This window comes from Camelus bactrianus, chromosome 16, assembly GCF_048773025.1.
Source record: "Camelus bactrianus isolate YW-2024 breed Bactrian camel chromosome 16, ASM4877302v1, whole genome shotgun sequence".
Classification (NCBI taxonomy): domain Eukaryota; kingdom Metazoa; phylum Chordata; class Mammalia; order Artiodactyla; family Camelidae; genus Camelus; species Camelus bactrianus.
Window position 1 is genome coordinate 16,501,433 of NC_133554.1, and position 26,571 is coordinate 16,528,003.

The following is a 26,571-nucleotide window of genomic DNA, read 5'->3' on the forward strand; positions in this document are numbered from 1 at the left end:
ATAGTGCCACGCCTTGACTCCCTCATCTGCCACAGCCCCCTGCACCTGCCAGTACTTAAAACTCAAAGCCAGATGCTCCAACAGCACCCAACTGGAGTGCTGTACCAGAGCAAACAACCAGGCAAGATTTATGAGAAAGGAGGCACCCATCTCTTCCCCACTCCGTGGAATAGAAAGGTCAAACGAATATTCGATTGGGTGCCAGAGGGAGCCAGAGGCTCCCAAGTCTGGGATTCATTCTATCCATCAAAAAGAAGCAAGCCCTCCTCAGGAAGCCTTCACTGAAGTCACCTATAGGGCTTGTCTACCTCCCAGCCCCACACCTCTGGGGAGAGGCAGAACCAGAGATGTGCAAACACACGTGAGAGAGACACAGGAACTTTTGTTCAGTCGCTCTGAACAACCCTTAGAAAAAGTAAACATGCATCACCTGTTCATCTATGACATCAAATATCCCGTATTCCTTAAAAAAAAAAAAAATAAGAAACACTGATTATATATTCAGAGGATGTGTTTTATATCCAAGAAAACATTATGATCAGATACTGAGCCTTTTCAAACCTGCAAATAATCCAGTAATGGCAAAGTACCACGGAGCACTGCCTCTGCTTTCGGGGGCGGAAGGGGGAGGCGGGGAAGGGCTCCATAGTTGGGCTCTCACATACCCTTGATGGGTCATACTCCAAGCCGGAAGCAGGACGTGTCACATGAAGGTCCTTCCAACGGTGAGCACCCTCTCCCCCAGCCTGACCTGCTGCCCCAGGCTCTGGAGCAAACACCACTCCTGGTTCACCAGGGGTAGCTCTGAAAACCACAGGTGCTCAATAGTGCTGACCAACCAGGTGGACTTTTTATTTTTTTTTAAACTTGTTGCGCATAAGCAGTCAATTGTTCAAATGTCCTCAGTTTTGCAATAGAGGCCCTCTACAGAGAAAATAAAATCTTAATGTTTTGGTTCAAAAGATTTAGCGCATGACTTCAAAGGATCTTATTCTGAAACCTTTGGTGTTGGCAATGAACTCTCTCCTCGACACAGCTTGTTCCATAAGCCAAGGTTTTTGTATACTGGGTTTTCTTAAAGTGGGGCACGCCTACAAGGAGGCGGGTCCTTTCTCAGAGTATGAGGGGATGTTTGCATCTCCTTGAGTTCCCTGAAGTCTTAAGCCCCTAAGGCAACTGACAGAAAGGCTGCAGAATCTCTTCCACCCTTCCTGGTCCCAAACAGTCTTTAGGAATAAGTCTTTATGGAATAACCCACTTGCTCCCAAGGACAACCTGGAGTTGCCTCTCCATGTGGCATCCCTGGGGCACTTGATGACAGCCACCCAAGGTGATCCCAAGGTGAGGGCCCCCCATGACCCCTACCTCCATTTCCAACAAGCAGCCCAGGGGGATTCTTCCACCAGTACTGGCTCAGCACTGACTCACCGTCTCTCCAGGTACCCCCACCCCACTCCCCTGGAATCACCAGGTCTAAGGCACAGGGGATCCTAACTCTCACCCTTGCCTTTTCGTACTTATTCAGCTTCTGATCTTGTCCAGGCGCTATTCCCCTAGCTAAGTGTGCCCCACAAACCCCATAACACTGCCGAGAATTTTCTTTCTAAAATACGAATTTGGTCCTGCCGTTGCTTACAAGCCTGCATGATTCCAGACTGCCTTCAGGAACAGGCTCCGTATCTTAGCTCGAAATGCAAACTCTTTCCTGTTTTTGCCCCCAAACCACCAGTCCAGCCTCCTCTCCCACCCAAACCCTGACCCCACCCTCCAGCTCCCTTCCCCTGGAGCCGCTGCCCCCACTGCTCTGGCCTGCCCTCACAGTGCCCCCAAGGGCCTTCCCAGCCCCAAGTCCATCTCCCCAGAAAGGCAGCTCTTCCATGGGCCCGTCCCCTCTGTCCTCTTGCCTCTGCCTCAGTCACAGCGTTCTCCACGGTCTCCAGCAGCTGTGCGCTTACAAGCTGGCCTCGCCTACCAGCCCCTCAAGGATGGGCGCTGTTTTGCATTTCATTTTCAGCCCTGTCTCCTCATCTCCAGCACAGTGCTCAGCCCACGGCGGAGGGAGGTATAAGTGGTCTTGGTCTGTGAATTTACCAACCCTCTCTTCCCTGCCCCAGTTCTTAGAATGGGGGGCTAACAAAGCTGGGGTCATGAGTTCCATACACCTGGGCAATGTGCCCTGCACTCAGAAAAAGCCCATTCAACGGCCAGCCACTACCTCTGGTCACAATAGGGGCGAGGCCAGAGTGTGCAGACAGCTCGACACGACCCAGTCCTAGTGCAGAAGCACGATCCCGGTGCCTGCCCTGCTGATAACGGGTCAGGTGTGTCATCTCCGTACAGAAGAAAAAGCAGCAGAGTCGATCCATCTTTCAGCATCCTTTAATGGTACTAAGCAGCATGTTTAGCTGTTATTTCAATAAGCCTTATTAAGACCCAATTTTCTTGGGTCTTCTTTCAGATTCTGCAGCATTAAAAGCCTTGCTGCTTAATTACATTAGGAGCACCTGTATATATTATGTGCAATAAATCAACTTTAATTTACCACCACACAAGGCTATTCATCTTCTCCGGGTTATTTATTGCTCAGTATTATTTTGGTGCTGAACTGTATCCTCTCCACTGGAAGAAAGAGCAGTTAGGGTAAGAAAAGGCAAAGCTGTACTTCAGGACGCTCTCCGATGCTGATACGCACATACACAGCAAAAAGGAGAGGAAAAGAAACATATAAGCGAATCTTGGCAATCTGCTCTTTGCTATTTTCCTAAAACACTCCCTAAACGTTTTCATGTTTTCTTTTGCACGCGTGCACACACACACATACCAGTCACCCACTGAAACAGCACAACCTGCAAAACAGGCCCAGAGCTCTTGCCAGCCAAGTGGAAACCAGGCGTGGGGCGCTGGCTTAGCCAGACACAGGGACGTGCTTCAGACCAGAGCAGACGATTCTTCTGTCACCTCCCGGCCGCTGGTGCTGGCCCTGCCCTCGGATGGTGCAGGTGCGACCCAGTCCAGGGGCAGAGATGAGCATCTTGCAGCCACCCACGCCCACCACGCCCACCCAGGCAACCTGGAGTGCACAGAACTGTTTCCAGATAATCCGAGGTGGAGACAGACAGTGTGATGACACTGAGGACCCTCATTCCTCGAGAATCTGAAAAATGCCGCTGAGGAGGAGTCATGAAGTTCTCTGCAGGACCCCCCCAACCTCACCACATCAGCACCACCTGCGCCCCTCAACTGAGACCCCGACTTCAACACATCCAGGGAAGGGCCCACGTGATTCTTCTGCACAGTGAGTGTGAGAACCACTGTCATTAAGCCTCAAGAGCGAGGCTGACCAGCCACTCCAGAATAACGTGACAACTAATAATTTCAGTGAGAGTGGCTTCATCACTCCATGCCAGGTTCTAGGCTCAGTCCTTTACTGCCACTAATTCCTCACAACCACCCCACTGTGACTCTCACTCACATTTTACTGATGAGGAAATGGAGGCACAGAGAGACTACGTGGTTTGCCCAGAGTCCCATCTGTATACCTGGCCAGGCAGTCTGGTTCCCTCTAGGCTCTCCTACCTCTCCCAGCCCGGATCCCCACACCCGCTCCAGTTGGACAACAAGCACTTTTTGTTCTTAAATAAAAGGGAGGCAAAAATCACTGAGACATCACAGGCTCCCTATGCAGCCCCAAAAGCCTTCAGATTCCCCCAAGATCAGTATGTAAAGCTACTGCCTGGCAACTTGCTGGCAACACCCAAGTCTTGTCTCCGAGCTTCCCACAGATCAGATTAAGCAAGCTTCTCAATCGCTCGCTTCCTAAAAGCTAGAAAACTTCATGGGACACCGCGCCCATGGGCTGCCTTCCCCCAGCATGGCAGCCAAGCCGCTGGTAACCAAACTAACATCACGTCCGCCTCCTTCTCACCCAGGGAGCTGTGATGGATTTTATGGCAAACAACTGACTATTTTTCACAAGCACAGCAGCCACATTCAACTTGCATTTGATAATTTGCCTTTAATCAGGGCCTAGGAAAACCCCAGGCCAACCTATCTCACCAGACGCCCCCTTCAAGGCTCATCTTACAGACGACAGAGAAGGAATAAAAAGGCGACAGAGAGGACAGCAGAGTCCAGGCAAGAAAAACTTTTTTTTAACAAATTCATGTCAAATAAAAGTCTATCTTGTGGATGCAGAGGGGGCGGCTCCAGAGAGAACACGTGTGTGCAGAGGACGGAAGAGCAGGTCAAACTGGTGAGCTTGTAACCCAACTCCTGGAGGGGTGTGGGACAAACAAGGGACTGCCAAGAACCCGAGTCCAAAGTCCCTCTGCAAAAAGAAGTTCCCCTGTGAAAAGCTCCACAGAGAGACTGGCCTGGGGAGGAGGGTGGTGAGCGGCCCTCTGTCGGACCTTTCACTTGACCAGGGAGAGGGCTGTGGGGTCATGGCCTCGCCCAGGTGACCTCCCTGAGTGCCTTCTTGCTCTTGAATTCCATGAATACTTCATTGTGCCAGTTCATGCAGAACAGAACCTCGGAACACACACGAACCTTCCCCCTTCTTGAACAGAAGCCACCCCTGGGGCTAGACCAGTGATTTTCAACCAGAGGCGACTGTGTTGCCCAGGAGACATCTGACAAGGTCTGGAGACATTCTCAGGCGTCACAACGGGGGAAAGGAGTGCCACTGGCTTCTAGTGGGTAGAGATCAGGGATGAGTCAAGCATCTCACAATATGCACAATGCACCCCACTGCAACTAAAGAATTGTCCAGCCCAAAATCTCACCAGGGCTGAGGCTGAGAGACCCTGGGCTGGAGTACTGAGAGTAAACACCCACAGTCTTCCAATCTTCCCACGGCCGCCACACCTTCTCCCACCACCCTCTCCCACCACCGTGCTAAATCAAGCAAGAATTCAAAACCAAGCCAGAGTGATGGATAATCTGGATACCGAGGACCATCCTTAGCTGACAGCTGAGAGTCTGCATGGTTAGCACCTCCCTCGGTATCTGGTGCAAGCTGCTCTCTGAGACGGGCCAAAGAAAGGGAGGGGGACCCAGGAGACACTGGGACTCCAACTGTCTGGAATGGACTGAGAGGTTAACCCTAATTCACCAGACCCCAAGGGGTGGGGGTAGATTCCACGGAAAAGAGAGGAGGGCATGACTAACCTTCCAGGGCCTAGAGGCCCAAACAGCACACGGGAGGCCCTCCATCCAAATCAGCAAAATTAACCGACTAGTATAAGGTTTGATGTCTGCACAACCTCCTTTCCTTCACCACCACAACAGCTGGGTCTGAACAACTGGCACTGAGTAAGCACCTACTGAATGCCAGGCATTGTGCTAGGTGCTCTATGAAACGTGTGTCTGTCCCCATAGCCACCAGACAAGTCTTATTATTCTCACTTTATATATGACACACATGAGGCTCAGAGAGGTCATGTAACTTGGCCAGATCACACAGCCAGAATTCAATCCCAGAACTGTCTCTAAGAGGCCCTATCTACCATACCATATCGCCTCTCTTCTCCCAAACATCCCCCGGCAGAGGAATGGAGGAATAGAGAAGGAGGAAGCCCCAAATGTGCCCTGGGGTCCCCCTGCTGCTCCTGGTGCCACCCTGAGCCTGCTCTCCCACACCGAGCCCTACTGCTGTTTCCAGAAGGGGACAGTCTGACCATATCTGTCTGGTCTACAGGGTCCCGTCAGGAAGCCAGCCCAGCACAATCCCCTTACTGCTCCCACAGTGGGCACTGTCGCAGGTGCCCTCTGACTGCGCAGAGCGGGGCAAGCGCAGCACCGGCTGAAAGGTACATCCTGCCCCTCCAGGCAGGGCCTGTGACGGACCCCGTTTGACTGCACGTAACTCACAAAAGGAGGGCGAGGAGCCTGAGCTGGCCACGCGTGCAACTCGAAAGGTTTAACAAGACAGGAAGAGGGCTCACTAATGCCCCAGTTAGGAGCAGAAAGGCCGAGAAGCACGGTGAGCCTCTTACTAGGATGAAGCCCCAGCCCCCTACCACCTGTGTTTGGACATCCAACACAAAGCAGAACATCAAACACCAAACACTAACCAAGGAGTACAGAACAGAGGCACGTGACCAGCCAGGTCCAGGGAGAATCAACTCTCAAGACCCTGGGAGTGAGAAGCCAGGTCAGGACTGGACCCGGGGACACCGGCGGTCCTCCAGCTGAAAACTGTCCCTAACAAGCTCCCCATCTTCACTGCACCCCTTCCCCAGGGCTGGCCATGAAGGATTCGTGGAAGAGATGACCCGTCAACCAACCACACAGCGCCCACACTCAGGTGCCCCCAAGTTCATCAGGGTGGCTGCACTGAGGGTGGGTGTTCCCTGAGGGAAGCAATGTGGTACCTCCTTTCTCTGTTCGACACTAACTTCCCACACGAACAAGGCAAGGAGGCATTCTCAGGCTCCTCATGAGGCCCCAGGGAAGGGGCTTACTATGAAGTTTAGCCAAAAAAAAGAAGAAAAAAAAAGAAAAGAAAATGAAACAAACAAACAACAAAAAAGAGCTTTTTGAGACCACTTATTTGCCGAGTACTACAGACACATGAATACAGAACAAATGCGCTTGCTTAAAAAAAAAAATTCCCAATGCCAAGAGAAACCCTGCATCAGAAATTTCTGCAGTCCCTCCAGGCCGGCACCTCTCTTGGCCTCTGCTTTGTCACCGGCATTCTGCTCTACCCTGCGGGACCTGCGCATCCCAGCCAGCCTCACCCTACCTCGGTTTTAATGAGCGGTACCTGGGTCTCTTCCCAAAGCTGCCTGCTCTCTACCAGAACACACCTTTCCTAGTTGTTTGTTCACTTTAAAAAAAAAAAAAAAAGGGCACGGGGGAAGCAGGTTTACTGGGAGGTCATTTTGCCTTAGGAAAGGAACAAATTAAGTTGAGGCCCACAGCAGGCCGGGGAATACACGCTCCATCCGACAAGCGACCTTGGGAAAGGTCACTGGCAGCCCCTTGTTTATGGAGCCCGGATACCAAGGCATGGTCACCTCTAAGAAGCACAACTAGCAACAGGAGCACGCCAAACTCTTTTATTGGGTCCCTCTTAAACACTCCAGAAAGCCGTCCAATTCCTTGCAGAGTAGTGAAAAACAAAAGTGCTCTCAGCAGGAGGGGGAAGCCAGGACACGATTATGAGCAATTAGTGAATCAATGACTCTCAGAGACACTGATTCAGGCCAGCAGTTCTTGTTAGCGACCCTCGAGGAAAATGCAAGGACACAGCTTCAAGGGGGGTGTGGGGGGTTGGAATCGTCACAAACCACCTTCAGAGTTCTCCCCTGACCCCAAACACTTAAAAATCTGGGCTCAGCCTTTGAAGAAGAATCTCTTTGTACATTGTTTCCTTAAATGCGCGCACACACACACTCACACAAACAAAAACAAGTGAAACTACAGCCACCAGTTCTGTTGGCCCACGTGAAATGACTGTCTCCAAATCCTGGAGACAGAACAGAGTCAGGTATCAGTCAAATGAGAGGAAGAAAGAAAAACAAGAGGGGAAGAAGGGAGAGAGGTGAGGGAGGGAGGGAGAAGTTACCTGGCTGATAGGAACAGCATGACCCTTACTTGCCCTCATCAGGAAGGTGGGGATGGAAAACAGATTGGGTCTCCACTCCCACCGCGTCCACCCAGGATGAAAATGTATCGATTCCTGGCACAGAAAGAACCCTTACATGTTTTTTTTTTATTATTATAACCCCTCATCCATCCAAACACCTGTTCAGGAAACCATCACAACATGATAGAAAAGGTTATTAGAAGCCTTGCTAACTGATGGCCAATGAGAAAAGAAAACATTTCTAAAAATATATCGTTGCTTGCTGGGAAAATCGGGTTCCATTTACACGGAAATCCTCAGGAATACCTCTTTGGGGAGATGTTCCTGTAACTGTTTTTAAACGTTCAGTTCTATGCGGCAGAATTCAAAACAACTGCTAAGAACACAGCAACTTCCCAGGTACAAACGCAGGTGCCAGGTCTTCCACAAACGGTTTTATTTGCAAGTTGCTAACAGCACACAGCTACGCAGACTCTCCTCTGGGCCTCAGTCCTGAACAGTGTCGTGCCACCCACTCCCGTTTGTCGTGTGCGTGATTTTCTTTCTGATGTTCAAGTACCAGGAGAGGCACCGAGGGACAGTGGGTTCAACGTGAAATCGTAAAAAACGCCAACTAGCCTCTTGAGCAGAGAGCCCTGTCTAGGCCCCACTGCAAATTTCTTTTTTGGCTCACTGGTTTGGTTTTTACCGGTTTGTTAATCTATTTACTCTAAGCAGTTAGAAGAAGATGGCAAAAGAAAGCAAAAACAAAGGCTTTCCTCCTAGGAGGGGAGAAGACCGGTATCCTTGAACCTAAAGAACTCTCCCTCGCTCCATCTTGGCCTCCCTGAAAGTTGCTCCCTAACCTTGAAAATACAGTCTGTTCCCAGCCCTCCTACAGCCCTCTGTGCTTGGCCCCGACAACCACGTTGAGGAATCCTTATCTGAAAAGGCGAGTCCTAGCTGAGGGATGCAAATCATTTTTTTTCAAGTTGGAAAGAAGAAACTTCTGAGAAACTGAAGCTAATCTCTGCACCGAAACCTCCTCTCCCTTCCTCCCTCCCTCCCTCCTCCGAGGCTCCTGGAAAGGGAAGGGGTTAAGGCAAAAACAAACCCAAACCCTCATCCCTGCTCAGCTCAGCTTCAATAAATTGTTACCAACTTGCCTTCCCAAGGCAAAAAAAATAAATAAATAAAAAGCAGTTTTAGTTCTCAACCCCTCTACTCCCGTTCCTGTGCAGTGGATTCCCCCGGGGGCATCCTTAAGCACCCCCCTCATGATTCTCATCTCTGTAGTGACCAAAACAACCCTTCACCAGGATAAACAAGAATCCCAAACTTAAAAACTTCCTTTTTCTCAATAACTGTCTTTTACAGTATTTTAATTAAATGCTTTCTTTAAAACTCCAGGTCAGAGTGTTTTATGTATGATTAGAGTCAAACCACACCACCTCATCTCCTCCTACACCCAGCCCTACCCCCAGTCACTTAAAACATATATGTATTTTCCAGATTTCAAAGCCAGCTGTGGCTGCACAGCTGCAGGCAAACAAACTCATCAAGAGAAAAAAAAACCCACATACACACCTCTAAGATACGTACATAGAACACACAGGTTTATTTTTTGTTCGGAGTGAGAGACACAGGAGTGCGAGCTCCAGGCCAGCAGCTGAACAGCAAACACCACGCAGGGTAGGGTGGGACAAGCACAGGCCTGAGGCTTCAGGACAGCTGACACCAGGGCCACCTTGGAGCCTCATAGCCAGGCGTCCCTGGGACAACCAGCAGGGCGGGGGGCGGAGGGGCCAACAGAGTGCTTTCATTAAAGAGAAAAAAAGTGCACAAGGATGAAAAGAAACAACACCCCAACACCGCTCAACTCTGCAGGCCCCTTTGCGGAATTAAAAAGCAAAATAAAGCTTCGGCCAGGCTGATGGGAACATCAGAGCCGCAGGCTTCCCTGGTGAGAGCCTCCCTGCGCACACTTGAATCGCCTGAAGTTGCCTATTTTTGTTGGCACCACTTCCCTTTAAAGGCTGTTTACAAATACAGAGCGATCGATATTTCCTAACTCAAGGGTATCCTGAATGGGAACAGAGCCCCGCTGGGCGCACTGGGAATGCTCCCCGCGGCCCCCGCCAACCTGCCACCTCAGCTGGGAGCCCCTGGGCCCCGGGAACACACCCCCAGAGACCGCAATTTCGGGCGGCCACGTGTGTCCCACCCACCACCACCCCTTTCACATCCTTCACGGACTTTGCTGGCTGGGGAGCCAGATTTCCTCCTCCCATTTGCTGCCTTTCCAGGGTCTGGCTGGAGTTTTTTTTTTGTTTTGTTTTGTTTTTTGCTGTTATGTGTTATTTTGAGACTTTTTTGGTTTGGGGGATTTGGAAGAAGCTATTTCTTTCCCCCTTTCTCTGCCTTTCTTTCTTTTGTATCTAAATGCATTTTCACATGCTCTTTAAGTGGCTTAAGGCTTGGCATCCATCTCAAACACATCTATAATGGATCAGGAGCCAAAATCTGTTTCTGATTATCACAGACAAATCAAGCACCCCTGAGTTAGGGGGATGGGAGGGAAAGACAGGGGCTCTTTAAAAGGTCTGGGACACCAACCGACTTCTGGGTTCTGCCCACAGAGGAAGCCCTTCAGCCCCAGGGGCTGACATTACCACTGACCCCTCAGCTTATAAACTTCCCAGCCACCCACACTGGAGAGTTTACGGGCGAGGATGCCACACCTAGTGGAACAGTGCTTTCTAGAAATCCTGGTGCGTTTGATGGGGAGAGAAGGGGGGGAGGGGCACACGAGCTCCCTCTCCCCTGAAAAAGGCAGGCCCCCACACAGAGAACACAGCTGCAGGAAGATGAAAAACATTTTACTGTTTAAAGAGCAACAGAGGGTTGCTGGACATGGGCAATTTAAAATTAAATGCAACTCCCATCACAGCCGTTTGCAGTTAAAGGTGAGCACCTTTTTTTCAAAAGCAAAATCATCCCTGCCAGAAGGGCTGCCTTCCACTCAGGGACCCAGATGCCGCCTCAAATTATTAAAGCTTTAATAGCTGGCCACCCAACTGCCCGGGAAGGCAAGCCTCTTCCTTAACATATTTAAAATTAAAAAAAAAAAGTCTTGCCCCTCCACTCTGTCCACGGAGCATAGAGTAAACGTTTTAGAGAAGGTGAGTAATATCTTGTCGCTGAGGTAAAGGACTCAATTATAAAACCTTCAGAAGGATTCTCAAGGCATATCTACCTACTGTGACAGCGACTTATGCAAAACCGAAAGACAAGCTAAAATATTTCCCCTCTACCCACGGCTCAGAACAGAGAGGAAGCGGGGAAGGCGACGGGGGTTGGGGGGTGGTGGGGAGGCTGGCGTCTGACTCGAAGCTGCATCCTCTATCTTGAAAGGTGAGCCGCCAGACACACACACGCACGCACACGCACGCAAACAATCTCCGCAATCCCCTCGCGGAGAACTGTCAAGAATTAGGGCCCTTGCTAATTTTAGGATCAGATGTACTTCCACAGCAGGGGAGGGGGCAGGCGTTCTTCAGGCCTCTGCCCTGTCTCTGGGCAAAACGAAACCCCTTCAAGATGCCTCGGAGGAGCAGCAGAGCTCACACAGAGAAACTTCCAGACTTCTGCTATCCGTGAATCCTCGGGACACATGGTCTGGTCCTCCAGGCTGCTTTCCAGCCTCCTGAAGCCCTCTGCAGGCGTGCCCATCTAAGCGCTCCCTCCCTCTGACCACAGGACCTCAACGCCACTCACACCCTGCATCTAAAACGAACCCCAGTGACCCAAAGCAAAGACACACCAGACCCCAAGGTCACCAAACAAGAGACACCAACGCAGGCTGAAACCAAGCTTCGGAGTGGCAACTCCTCGTCTCCTGGCTTTGATCTCAGAGGAAATAAAGCCAGAGCAGTCAAAGCGGGAACAGACTGCAAACACTCCTGTCCCCAGTCAGCCACTTCAACCTGGCCCCACAGAACATCCAAACCGAAGACGCGTTTTCAGGTTGTTTTATCTCCACCAGGCTCCTCCACCTCGTTCTGGGCATCCTTTGTCTGTTCCTGGCCCTGATTTCTCCCCGAGTCACCCCACAGAGCAGGTCTGTTGCTGGGCAGCTTCGGTGGTTGTCAGTCAACCTGACTGCTTTACTCCAGATGGTCCTTTTTACACAAAAGGCCTCACTGAGGCAGAACGGCTCACCTTTGATTTGCTCACCTTTCCCATGTAAAGCCGGATCGAGGCCTCGGCTGAGCACGGCTGCACTCGGGGAAAGCCTGAAATGTGGTCAGTTGGGAAACAAGGCTTTTGAAAGTGTTCTCTGCAAGGTGGGATCCGCGCTTGGGTTCTGCTCGAAGGGAGAGCTAAATGGAGTGGGCTGGAGCAGAAGTAGCAGAGAGAGAGGCAGCAGGACGGGTTTGCTGGAAGGCGCAGGAGAGGGGATGCAGAGGCAACGACACAACCAACTCAGTCTGCATAACTTTCAGCCTCTGGAGTTGGGTAGGGATGTAACATTACCAACCCACCAGACAAAAGGGAAAGAGGGCTCTGAATTGGCTGGGGCAGGACTGCAGGGTGCAGAAGTGCCGGGGCCTGAACCCGAACCCGCACTCCTCATGAGCACTCGCTGCCTAAGATCCACTCTTCCTGGGCAAGTGTGGCCACTGGCCCTCTGGACTGAACAGGACCGGTGCGCCCACTGGACCACCAGGGAACAAGCCTCGCCACGTACTCCCCTGGGACACGCATCCACAGACCAGCCAACTCGAGCCCTAAGGAGCCCTTGTACTCCTCCTGTGATGCCTCCAAGCCCACTTCTGGGGAATGTCACACCGCAGTGTCACACCCGACTCACCAGGCCACACATGCGGACAAGATCCTGCAGATTCCTCCCCCTGAGTCCCTGGCCTTGGCAGAACTCATCCAAGGGCCCCTGGACTGCAGAGCGCTCTTTCCCCAACACCCACCTGACCGGCCACCCCCACCCTAAACCTTATTCACGGCTCCCTGGGGCCCAAAGCTATGGTCCCCAAAATACAATTTGGGGGAAAAAAAGACTGGAACTTTTATTTTCGGTTAGCTTTTTTTCTCACCCTTTTTTATTTTTGTTCATCTATGCCTTGGGAGGTACACAATATTTTAGCACAGTAGTACACATATGTCATTTATAAGTAAGTATATAAGCTGTTTTCCATATAGATGGCTATACTGATCTTTCCAAAACTAGAAACTAATCTTTTCCCATCCCTTCTTACATCCATCAGTGGATTCCTTGACTCTTTTAGGATAAGAATTAACCTCAACGCCAGAACCCACAGCTCTGCCTCCAGGCTCACCCCTCTCCCTCCCTCCGCCCTCTTTATCCCAGCACAGGACACACCCTGACCCTCCCGCCCCAAGTTCACACTTACATTCCCCTTCAAGCTCAGCCTAAATGTACTTCTCCAGGAAGCCTTCCCCAAACCCTGCTGGAGACCTGGTTTCCATGTTATGCAAACCAGAAACACCCTATGTGTTTTTGTAGCATTTATGGTTAACTGTTCTCCAATAACGGGTCCTGTAATAACTTGTTTAATAGACGTGTCCCCTGCCAGATGCAAATGCAGGGACTGTACCCTACTCCCCAGCTCTGGTCTGGCTCGGGGTCAGAGCTCCAGATGTTTGCTGTGAGCCAATCAATCTCTCACCCCTTTGCACCATACACTCCAGCCCGTAAGGAACAGTTTGTCATGCCCCCAACTCCCCAGCCAATAGCCAAGCTGCCTAACTGCTCCCGCAGTTCCCTCAACTCCACTCGGAGGATTTCTCCTCTCAAGATGCAACTCACAGAGACAACCTCTGAGAGGCTTGCCCTGCCCTGCCCTCTCCTCCTCCGGGTCCCTCCTGGTTCAGACAAGCACTGCCGCTGTCCCCACACCAAAACCCTGCCGTGTTTTCACACCTGCCTCCCTCTAGCCTGGGAGCTGCAAGTCTGAGTCTGGGTCTCTACAGGGCCCAGGAGAGCCCCAGGAGACTTTGCCCAATCCGTGGCCCGAGCTGTGCTCATTTGCATAGATGTGCTTTTTCCCCTCGTGCAGGATGCTCTGTGCCACACTCCCGCTTTCCATCCTCCTTTCAAAGCCATAACAGTAATAGTGTAACACCACCACCTCCTAAGGCTCTTCCCATCGACAACACCTAATCAGGCCTGCTCCTGAAAAGGAACCCAGGCTGCAGCTGGTGAGAGCCGGTGGCCACACAGCGCTGGGTCCACAGCTCCATGGGGCAGTGGCCAAAGAGGGCTGGACCTGCCCCCTCTCCCAGACATTCCTGCTGCGCACACGGGGCCTGAGAAACATGTGCTGATGGCGGCTTCAAACCCTTTCACCAAGAGAGGAGGACTGTGGGAGAGGAAGCCAGCAAAAGACAGACCCTGTGTCTGCCTGACACGTTCCAGGACATTCTGAAATCGAAAACGGCCTTTGATCAGTCCCACCTCAGTCAAGCAAGGCCTCTGAATTTCAGAGAGTACCATACGTGGGTTTCCAAAAACTGATGGGAGTCTCCACATCGCTTGGCAATCAGCCCTCCTCTTCTCCCTCCTCCGCCCTCCTGCAGTGGAGCGGCTGAGATGTCACCCAAGCGGCAGCCACAGTCCTCACGCCCGTGGAGCTGTATGGTGCCCGGACGGCTGCAGCCTCAGCTCGGGAACACAGGTGGGCCCACCCCACGGCTGAGCACTTTATGAACACTCTCATGCAGTCCCAGCAACCACCCTGAGAGGTAAAGACTAGTCCTGTATTATCCCACTTTACAGATGGGGAAATTGAGGTCTAGCAAAGTCAAGTGAACTTTCCGAGGTCACGCAGCTAGGAAATTATTAGGCCCAGATATAAAACCCTAAGACTGCCCACCTCCTAAGCCTATTCTCTTAAACCCTAAGCACGGCGGGTTCCCACGCTCCTTCCTTCTTCCTCAGTCTACAGATGAGGAAACTGAGGCTTGGGGCTGCAAGGCAACTGGCCTGAGGTCAAGTTCAGCGAATCAGCACCAAGCTGAGAAGGAGAAGCCAGGCCCCTCCTGCTGCGACGGGAACATTCACACCATGGTCAGCGGCTCTCCCTCCTCCCACAGCCACTCGGCAAAAAGAAAACCAACCCAAACCCACAGGCCGAAGAAGGAAGACCCCCTCAGGTGGTCCAACCTGAAACGAGCAGGTCAGCTCCTCTCTAGGGCTCCTGTCCCCTACCTGAACAGTGGAGCTCACTGGCTCTCTGTCCTTGTCCTTTCTGCCACCCTCCCTCAAAAGACCGAGTCAGCACTGGGGAGACCTGGAAGCAAGGACCTGGAGCCTCAGCACAGAATGAAGCGTCTGCCTGTGACCTGGCACTCACAGGGCCCTGGCCTCAGAGAAATTCAATCATCACCCAATTTGGAAACTAAGGAAATGAGTCATGCCTCTTCTAGGATGCCCAAGAAGCGGCCTTCACTCACAGAGAAGGAAACTGAGGCAAAGAGCACAGGCCGCGAGACGGTCATGGCCCCATGCCGCTGGGGACAGGGAGCGGGCAGACGGAGGCACAACTTCCCCGGGCCCGGACGCCCCGCCCTCATCGACGTCCTCTCAGAAGATCCAGGAGAACTGCTGTATTTCTTCAGGAGGCAGGCCCTCATCCCTTTCTCTCCCACTATTTATTCCCTTGGCTTTTAAACCCAGAAACTTTCACCAAAAGGTGAAATGCAAAAAGGAGCCAGGTTTGTCACAACGTGAAGCTCCCTCATCAAGCCACCAAGGTCTAAACTGGCTCCTAATTAATATTAACCCTCCAAATCAGAGTCATGCTCAGAAAACCTTGGATGAAGAGACACAGGGCGGGAGGGGAGTCTCCAATTTTCTTCTTACTTCATCTGGAAAATTAAGAGCACCGCTGATTTGAACAAGAAATCATCAAGGAAAGCAATCACAACTCCACGTGGCCCGGAGCGCGGTGGACTTGGACGTGTAACCTGCCACTTTCGTGCGCTGAAATTAAAATGGTTGTGGCAAGAATAGCAATGATGGCGGGGGTCTCTCTCTCCTCCTTCATCCTTAGAAAACATCAAAACCCCTACAGAAGAGTCTGACGGAGATCAGAAAAGACATCTTCCTTCGTTTTCACAGTAAGTCAGCAGAAGACTGGTCGAAGACTGCACACCTCGGTCCTTCACATGACGGTGTATCCCAAGACTCTTCACCTAAGGGATGATGACTAGGGCAGCGAACGCAGTGCACTGAAGTGGGGAGGGGCGTCTGGAGACCCTCCACTCCAAACCCAACACTTATTTGCTATTTCTGCATTAATTACAATAAACTGCTTCATAGCCTAGCGATCACTTAATGGAGCAGCAAATATGGCTTTTTCCCTATAATTAGTCAATGTAATCCACTACTCTTTCCCTCCTCCCAGCCACCCCTTTCCATCCTCTACATGCTAACACTCACACGAGCCCCACCCCCCAGCCCAGGACCCCACGTATAATCATAATCTTGTTCCCATTTCCAGCAACACCTGGTGGGTGGATTCCACCCAACGGGTTAAGAAATGGAGGGGACACATTTGGAAATGAGCAAGGAGATGAAGACAGGCAAACTGCAGATGCCCTAAGACGCTGGGGGCTCCCTCGATCAAGATCTGAGGGTCAGGGACCCACCAGGTGAAGGCTGAGACCCGTGGGCATTACCTGGAGCTCTGCCCAACATCCTCCCACTCACACCACAGGACCCAAAGGCTTGTAGATCAAAGCCTCATATGCCATCCACAAGTATAAACAGTTCTGTGAAAAGGTAACACATACCCCCCCATTCCAATTTCCTCCCTCCCTCCAAACTGTCCTCATTCACAGCTGGGAGCCTTTCTTTCCCTGAAGTTACTCCTTCCTTCTTAGCATCCTCCAAACCTTGTCAACCCATCCAGCCTGCGCTTCCAGTGACCACAAGTGTCAGAGGAACAAGCCCACCTTCAAAGGCTTGCAGATGCCATCTGAGGCTCTGCCAAAACAAAAGTACTGCCTTACCCTTGAAAAGTCAGGTAGATTAAGGATACCAACATCCCCCTCTTAGGGGCTGTTTCTCTCTACTCGACGCACTAAGGACTTATCAGCTGACTTCAGGGAGCCTCTTCTCCAGCCAAAGCAGAACACTTTGCATCTTTCACAGTTTCAAAATATAAAAAACAAAACAAAACAAAACAAACCCCCCCCCCAAAAAAACCCTGGTCACAGGAGAAGGAATTAACATGTTCTAAGGGTCAACCATACACCAGGTGCCTTGTCTGTAGTCTCATTTTCATACCCACAACTCTATCATCCAGTTTTTTAGGTGCAGAATTGAGACTCAGGAAAGTGTAGACACCTTCCTAAGGTCACGGAGTCAGTGGCAGCAAGAATCAAACTAGGCCCCTGTGAGCCCAAAGGCTGTGCTCCTATCAAACCACAGGCCTCATTTGTTGTAACACACATGCTTGTCCAAATCCACGTTGCACGGCAATTCCACTCAAGTGGTATATATTCATATACAAACACACATCCACGTGTGTGATTGTACACTCTTTTTGTAGTTCTCAAATATTACACTTTTAAAAAATGGTTAAAGCAGAAGACTGCTGCTTTTAAAACAATTCTCCAACTACCAAGAGAGTGACTCTGCCAAACCTGCCGTAGGACACCACTCTTCTGAACAATACCTTAACTTACACATCATCGTGCTTACTGTGTGCCACTGTCCCAACTTCTTTAAATGTTGACTCATGTAACCCTCACAACAACCCCACGAATGAGGTACTGTCTCCATTTTACAGATGACAAAACTAAGGCACAGAATATTTAGATACCTTGCTCAAGGTCACATAGCTGGTTAAGTGGCAGAGCAAGGATTCAGACTCAGCCTGTTTCCAGAGCCCATGCTCTTAAACCCTAAGCCACACCACTTCAATAGAAAAGAAAACAAACAAACAAAGGCAGTGATTCAATGCAGGGTGGGGGGTGGAGTGGGACCACGCCTACATTTGGGGCTTCCAGCACCCCCCCCAATATTTTCAGCCCCAAACCTGTATGACCCCAATTCATTCTCAAGCTGGTTTCATGATTTCTCTATCGGCAATAATTGTTCTATGCAAGCTCTCCTGTCCATACCTAAGACAAGAGCCCAGGGGGGCCCGAGGAGCTGGTCTCTAGGCAACTTTTTTTTTTAAAGCCCCTGTACAAGGGGAGATGTTTGAGGATGCTTGAGTTCACATCCACAAAGCAGTTCCAGACACTTGACGCCCTGAGCAACAGTCCTACCCCCTAAACACAATCAGTCCTTCTCCCAGGATGCCCAGGGGTCTGATCATCCTGACTCCACCATCTCTGTGCAGCTTGGGGAAGAACTCGGTGACTGTTTCCACGGTACCTTCTGCTTAATCCACTTGGGCTCATGCTGGAGAGGGGCAGCGAGGAGAACCAACATCGAGAAGGCACAGGCTCCCAGCAAACAGGATGATGGGGTGATAAAGGCAATCACAACATGCAAACGTGGCAGCGAGCCAAACTCGAGCTGCCCGGGCAGGACTCGTGCTCAAAAGAACTTTAATTGAATTCTTTCAGCAAGTGCAACAGAAAAATTCATAATGAGTCGCCCCCCACCGCCACTCCCCACTATGTCAGTCAGGTTCTACAGTTGTGCGGATCCAGGGTAAAATCATTTTTAACCAGGATACAGGACATGTACGGACGTTAACCTGAACATCGTGTACTGCAGGGGGAAAACAATGATCAAATCCATGGATTTTTCTTTTCAAAGCGATTTAAGTAAGGCATTCTGCCATAATCAGCTTTACTACCCCTATTAGCACAGGAAAACAAGTTCTGAACCTGGCTCCCTAGTGAAAAATGCAAAATTTGTATAATTAAAATTATACTTGTGAAATTCAAACACACTTTAATTTCCTAAGGGCCCCCTAATCAAGTCAGAAGTTCTTCCCTAAAACCAATTATCTGCTTTGAAAACAGAAGAGGAAACAGATACATGTAGCAGTCTTGTGGAGAGTCACAGCCCAAGTTTTTCCTAGGTTCAAGCATCCTAATTTGATCCTTTTTCCCCAGATGAAACAGACAATGAACCTACTGGTCGGTTTTTATTAAGTGTTATGTGTGTAAGTTTAAACATTTTTGTTTGCCTTTAGCTACAAAATGACATATTTGAGAGATATTCCACAGGGAACGGAGTTGAAAGGGATTAAAAAAAAAAAACCTAACAGGCATGCACCAATAAAAAAACACCCTGTATTTCCACCCACTCTGCCCTGCTCCTGGTCCTGACTTTTTTTAGTATCTCTCAGCAGTTTTTCACACACTTGCCCATCACTACTTACACCAGGATGAGGAATGAGATGGAGAGTTCAGCCTCATTTCTGGAAGTGCCTGACAACAGAGCCAGGTATGTCCTCCTAAAGTCCAGGAAGGCAGCGAGACCCAGGCTCCTCACCTCCCAACCAGGTAATCTACCTGAAATACTGTAGCTTTTCTTGAGTAACTGGGAATTCTTACACAAGAGCAACATGGAAATACGGAATACTGTCCAAGGCACTAAAATATTTAAGAAGTAGTTGTTGCAGTGTTCCATTTATACCATCAATATGAAATGTTATCAGGCTAAGGGCTTAAAAAAAAAAAAATAGAAACCTTCTGCCAACAGGTCTTCTCTTTCCGACTCCCTGGAATCCATCTCAGAGATGAGAGTGTTACTGACTTTTCACACTCATGGCCCTGGTGCTCCAGCCATGCCCAGCTCCGTGATGTCAGCCTCGCAAGCCAGGCTTCAGCAAGATACTCAGACATTAAAGCAAAATGCCTCCCAGTTTACAACGCTACCTTTACGTAGGTGGGGACAGGGCACTTGCCACACGTGGCCTCTCCAGGGCGGACAATACTGCAGCCAACTGAGCAAGATTTGGTGTTAAAACTTTCATCGGAAGACGAGAAATGCGCATCTTCACATACACACAGGCGCCCACACGCGTGTGCAGGAGACACACTCAGCTGAGGGCACGTCATGGGAACTGCCACCTCACTGGACCCCTGCCCCCCTCTCACCAGAGCGGTCACCTCATTAATGTCACTCAGCCTCACATTTTGCTGCACTAGGTCATCTGCACTTTGTTCCCGCAAGCCGGCTGCCGTTGTAAACTTCTGTTCTTTGGGAAACTACCAAAAGCTTGGAATGGAGTAAAAAAAAAAAAAACTTTTATAGCGTTTCTCTGCTCACACTTTCCCCTCCTCCAGTTTCTTCTCTTTGGTGCTTTATTCAAAATCACTACACACGCAAACCATCCTCTGAAAGTCATTTACAACAGGCCTGCTTTAAAAGAATAGGAAAAAAAAAAAAAAAAAAAACAGAGCTAGTGATTGCAGTGGCCGGTCTATTTGCAATTGCCCAAAGAGAATAATTCATTTCAGTGGAGGATATGGATGAAGCCCTGAATACATTCCAACACCGTTTTCTGCCCTTCAAAACAATAAAAATGTAAAAACCCAGACGAAAGAAGGCCCCGGGTGGCAGGAACAAGACTCTCTTGACCCCCAAGGAATTTATTCTCCTGGATCTTCTAAAGCACTCTCTCCCCAGAATGCATCATCAAGACCATTTTATTAGATTTTTCTAAACCCTTGAAATTGTCACATAATTGAAACAGAAACAGAAATTTAGAGCTCTGAATGGATTTCTTAAAAAGAAGACTCCGGGCTGGCCCAACATCCCCTCCTTGGCCACTCTCACCCCTAACCTAAATGTAAGGTCTTTGCGTACAAAACCCTATTTATCTTTTAAATCCTCCCCTGCCATAAAAGTTACACGTTCCCCTAATGCCTTAGATTTCAGGACATTTGGGAGAAACTCATCCCAGACAACAGGCTAAAAAAAGAATCCATTAGCATTAACTTGCCTGTCACAGCCAGTGACAAATAAATGAATGTGATGCTTTCAGATCAGTCATTGGTGGAACCACCCCCAGGCAGATAAAGACCAGGACTGGGAGACAGAAGGCTCGCAGGGAGACCTCTCACACAGCGGTGTCTTAGCTGTCCCCTGGCTGCTCCCCAGGACCTCACTCTCAGAAGCAGCAAAAACAGGCATCAGAGGCAGAAAAGGAAATGCATTCCCCATGCCCATCGAGCACTCCCAAGGTAAAGGATGCATGCTATTTCCCCCGCGAGAGCCAGGACCCCAGGGGCAGACCGAGCCACTGACACAGACTTTTCCAAATCTCAGTGTGCTGTTCTCTCCACCACCCCGAGAAAGGGCCAACAGTGCCAATCAACCCATGAGCTGCCAGGTAAGGGCCTCGTATGATCCGAGCAGTGTCATCTCTGGGGATAGTAACAGGTAACTAATGCCTACACTGGACCCACTATGTGCAGACATCACCCTAGGCCCCTTCATATGGGCTAGCCCACTTAATTCCCTTAATAATTCTACGATGGAGGAAATATTAAAATCCCCACTTTACAGATGAAGAAATGGAAGCACAAAGCCAGAAGTGATTTGCCCAAAACTGCATAGCTAGTAAGTGGCATTTAACTGTGTGAAACAGGGTCTTAAAAAAAATAGGCAGTAGAAACGAACTTGAAGCTTCCTGGCCAGAGTAGAACAAATTCTGTTCCTCAGCCTGAGTGTTTTACAGCAGTCAGGCACAGGGCAAGAACCCACAGCCTACCCACTCGTGTTGGACGCAGTGGGGTTTAGTGGTGAAGAGAGCAAGGACTTGGGGTTCAGATGGACTCTGGACCAAAGGCCGCCCCGGAAACTAGTTCAGTGGCCTTAGAAAACCTTCCTGTCCTCCTCTGCCTCAGTTTCCCCATCTGTCCAACGGAAAGAATACCAACTACTCCAAAGGACGGTGGTAAGGATTCAATTAAAGGAGATTAAGGAGATAGAGGCTTAGTACAGCTTCTCAAACACACTGACACACAACGTGTGACAGCGTTATTCTGAGTTAGGGTTTTACTTTTTGATGATTCAAAGTCTCAAAATAAAATGAAGAAGTAGAGTAGCTAAGCACCCATCCTGAGAGTAACTTTCCAGACAGCTGGGAGCATGCTGCCATCTACCCCTGAAAGAGACGGAAAACAGGGACACCGTGTTGGATTTGGGGCCCCACGGGGGACCATGGGCTGCTCAGTACTGAGACCACACCTGCTCGCACCTCTCCCACCACACAGAGAGCAGAGGTCGTGATTCCAAAACCTCACATTCCCCTCACCAGGCAGCCCCCCAGCCAAAGGTGACTCCCAGCCAACACCACCTATGAAGTCACAGGTCAGGCTGCACTGAGCCACAGGGCACAGGCATTCGTGTCATACCGAAATCTGTGATTTCCACACCCAGAAATGACATCGCGATGTCTACCCACGGTCAGGTCAAGATCACAACCAAGATAAGGACAAAGCACAGAACTGTGGAATTTTGCCGACGTCATGGCCCCTTGTCGGAGAGGAACAGAGAAGGCAGAAACAAGAGAATGACAGGGCTCTCTGGAGCTGCCCTCGCCGAAGATCAGGACTGGTATCTGCCCTGAACATCACTCCTCTAAAGGGTCAACAGCCAGAGAGAACGCAGGATGAATTACGCTGAAGGCACAAGTCCAGGGTGGGAAGTTCTCTGTGCAACTGCACAGCCACGATCCTGTCAGTGACCCCCGCTTCTACATGGGTCCAAAAGAGCTCAGAACATCATCCGGAGCAGCCCCGCAAGCCTGCACACCCACAACAGGTTGCCCAGCACCTAACAAATAAAGCACAGACTGGGTTGCTCGGCCTGGCATTCAAGGTCTTCCACCAGCTGGCCCCAGAGCACCCGCAGTACACACACACCCCTCACTGCACGTCCTGACCTCCTGGCCCCCAGTACAAAGAACCGCATTCCTGCCATTCCTCCTTCCTACCTGTTTGTCAGAATCTGGGGCAAAAACCACCTCCTCCAAGGGGTGACCTTCACTCCTCCCTTCCTCTAAATGCTGCCCCTGCCTCTCTTCCCGGGCTCCCCGCGCCCTCTCCTGTGACACACGCACACCCCCTCCTCCCAACCTGGACGTAAGACCCTTGAAGACAAGTGCTGTGTCTCCTTTGTCAGTTTGCATCCACTCTAAACGGAGGTCGCAGCATGCAAAAGAGCACTGTTAAAAGCTAAGGGTTCTTTTTTTTTGGAATTAATAAAATATGTTCGTGCCTTTAGTTACTGTCCAGTAGAGGCGATAACGGCATGAACCTAAATAACCCTAACTCAGAACAAAGCACCTAACACAGTCCCTGGTGCTGAGCAGAGACTTGGTAAAAAATTACTGAACACTGAAAGTGACATCTGAATGTATTAAAGACATGGTCCCTGCCTCCCCCACCCCATCAAGCACCCCTGCAGAGGTTTTCACACCTGCCAGCATGTTGTATGCTTGTCCACGGGCTCACTGCTTCTCTGCCCCACTGGATTGAAAGCCCCATGAGGGCAGGGCCTTTGTCTTAACCTCCACATCATCCCCGACCCGCACACAGCACCTGGCACATAACAGCTGCTCAGTAACGTTGGTGAATAAATGAGTGAGTGCCCGGCCGACGCCTAGTGGATGTATGAATGTTTTTGGCTAAATCATTATTGTCGGAAGAGCCATAACCAAAGAAAAGGTAAAGTGCCGTGGAAATCCAGAGGAAAGAAGCATTACGTCCAAGAGGGAGCAGGGATGGCTTCGTGGAAAAGGTAATGACTAAGCTGGACTTTGAAAGAGGGGTCTGTTTCGCACACCAAACATGGAGAGAAAAAGGGGCAGTGCAGACGGGGATCCACAAGAGGGCAGCTATTCAGAGAAGGCGGAACACACCGTTCTAAGCAGCAAAGGGTTAGCCGAGTTGGGAAACAGGCTGGAAAAAGAGCCCCATACAGATCTTGAAGGACCTAACCTACCAGGCTGAGCAGTTTAGACTTTGTTCAGCAAGCATTAGGAAGCCAGTGAGGGTTTCCTAAATCCCCCCAAAGTGGGTGTACACACATACAGAGTCAGCAATTAGAAACAATGAAAGGCGCTCTCAGTAAATGGACACCCCAGACCAGACAGGACAGATACGATGCGCTCCATCTCCCTTTTATGTTTTCAGGGCTTTCGGCCGGAGAACGTTTGGGTTTAAATATACCAGATAGGACACGGAGAATGGATGCAGCCTCAAGAGGCACCCAGGATGGTCAGCTGGTTCCTCAAAGAGACCCTTCCTCCCCCCATCTCCTTTCCTGGAGGGGCAGGGGGGGTCTCACCCGTCTGCCAAAAACATCTGACACAGAACACAGGCCCCGCCGGCATTTCAGCAGACTGACCTTAACACTGAGACGAAAGCCTGCGAGAAAAGGCAAAATCCAGGGGAAGGACATTTGTAGGACGAGGTGCCCCTCCCTCCCGAGCTGACACCTGCTGCTGCCGGAACGCAGGAAGACAAGAAAGAAGCTAAAGCCACTAATCCCCCAAGGCCCTCGCTGTTGCGGACGAGGGCAACAGACACCCCACCACATCCCTGCTGGGGACAGAAACCCAGCGGCAGGTTGGTTAACTGTGGCTGCCCAGATGACAGCTGCAGACCATTCGAGATGGCAAGACGCTAGAAGGACCCACCCCACAGCAGCAGAGGCAGGCCAGATGCTGAAAACTCACCCCTCGCCCTTGAGAAGCTGCCAAGAAACTGTTCCCCTGGAACAGGAGGTGCGTGTGCAAAACGCCCGGCTGCCCTGAACCCATCTGGATGTGTGCTCCACGCAGGCCCTTCCAGGGAACAAGAAAACCTGGCTTCTAGCTCAACCTTGCCACACTTCGGCCGAGTGGCCTGGGGCAACCAACATAACTTCCCCTGTGTCAGCTGCCTCTGTTTTTTCAGAGGCTGGGTTCAACTTACTCACTGAACCAACAGTTAGTTCGGGAACACTAACCATCAGCACCTCCCTGCCATCAAGGGGCTTACATTCCAATAAAGAATTAAGAAATTTCCACCATCGTAATTTTTTTACTCTACAAAGATAATTCTCTAATAACAGTATCAGCAGACATTCGCTGGGTGCTACTTTGTGCCAGGCTCTTGGCAAAGATTTTTGCATTCCTCTTGGAAACAGCTCCAGGTGGACGCTACACAATCCGTTTCATTTTTTTGTTTTGTTTTGTTTGTTTTGTGTTTTTTCACGATCCCTGTTTTAAAGGGGAGGAAACTGAGGTCTGCAGTGGCCAAGGTGACTCACCCACGATCACCCAGCTGTGACCAAAGGCAACCGGAAATAGGCTGAAAAAATGAGATCTCCCTCAATCAACAGATAAGGTTCTGGCCTCTAAAACTTAAGGAGGAAAACGGCGACTTGGGGGAGTGGGGAATGCTTTATTATACACAAGGATACTGAGGGCAGATGGTAAGTGATGGCCAGACTCACTCTGGCCGCAAGATGCTTGGTTTCTCCATGCAAGAGGAAGAACTCACAAGCTTGAGCAAAACTCTTGGAGGTAGCCAACACTTCTGCCCAAAGCGACCTTCATAAAGCATAGGACACAATCCCAATCATCCCCACGTCTCCAGCGGCTTCAAATTAAGACATCTTTTCAGAGCATTTTAATATTTAAAGATAGAAGGGGGAAACCTTACATATTTTACAAAATGAAATAATCATCTGGAGAAAGAAAAAGATACAGAACAGACCTATCTTCCTCTGATCAAAATGTACTTAACTAATTAACGGTCACTACTCACTCTCCAAAGAGTCGCCCCTCGACTAGTTAATAATGCCCCTCATACTTCACTTGAGACGTGAACATTTGTATTGCACAGAGGCAGAAATGAACGGCAGGATTCAAAACACTTCCCTTGGTTGTTCATTACAATTCTGGTCAAAACAAATTTTTATTTATATGATACATTAAAGAATATTGTGACAGTCCTAACGTGAAATCTGTTCTTCTCTGCCAGGGATTTTCTTTCATATTAAGTTACAGTTTCTTTCCCCCAGCCTTGTTTTAACACCTCCACGGAATATTTCTCTGGCTAGTGCTACCCAAGAGGGACAGCCAGAAAGCAGAGAAATGAATTTCAACCGAAAGACACACTGACATACCAGTGACAAGCTCCCCGCCCAGTCCCCGAGGAGGGGCACAGTTCACCTGGCCACTCAGACCCTCACACATACACACAGAAGTGGCACGGAAGGGAGATAACAATAAAGAAATAAATAAATAAATAAGGCTTAAGGTTCTACACTCCTGCTAGCAGGGGTATGGCCTCCAACACTAACTTCAGTCTGAAAGCCGCAGGCTGGACTCAAATTCTATCGGAAAATAACCAATGACAAGCCAGGCCCTCTCTCCCCGACCTGCCCCAGCTCCCAACCACCACACCCCACCAATCCCCCAGCTGCTTCACTGGAGCTGAGCAACACGCCCCCCCCACCAACCATCTGAAAGGTGCCCCAAGGGCTCGGATGGAGAGACACAGCAGACAGTGTCACACAATGGGATGACATCACAGGGGTTGGGCGAATCACCCAACCATGGAACTTCAAGGTCTTGAGGCGCTGGCTGTGGTTCTGCTCCTCACAGCCTGGTGACCACTCAGAGCCATCTCCTCCCCAGACCCCTCGGGGACCCGGCAGGACAGGCACAAGGGAGAGGGCCCAGTCCTGGGCCCGCGGTACCACTTCTCAGGTGCCTTGGTCTCCATCTCCAGAACATGGAGATAACGCTAGTACCCACCTCACAGGCAGGAGGTGAAGACTGAGCGCGTGAATACACATCACGTCCCTGCAACGGTGCCTGGCACGTCAATTCAGTTAATATTATCAGTATTCCTGGCCCCCTCCCAGGACTGGTACGCGGGCCTCACAAAAATAACAATAAAAACAGCAGGTAACATGTATGGTATGATCATGCACTAGGTCTTTTTTTCAGGCACTTTCCTTTTATTAATGTATTTAATCTGCA

General features: G+C 50.2%; 1 protein-coding gene across 11 annotated transcripts in view; it reads right to left on the reverse strand.

The window, feature by feature from the left end:
* Positions 1-26,571, reverse strand: part of MSI2 (musashi RNA binding protein 2) — a 379,830-nt gene that overhangs the window by 345,583 nt on the left and 7,676 nt on the right. For 8 of the 11 annotated variants that reach the window (XR_012499468.1, XM_074342750.1, XM_074342751.1 and 5 more), the window contains exon 6: positions 431-463. The exons of the other annotated variants lie outside the window; for them this stretch is intronic. Coding sequence is in view for 7 of the 8 variants with exons in the window: in XM_074342750.1 (XP_074198851.1) it covers positions 431-463 (33 nt within the window). In the remaining variant the exon portion in view is untranslated. The remainder of the gene's footprint in view (positions 1-430; positions 464-26,571) is intronic. 11 annotated transcript variants of the gene reach the window in all.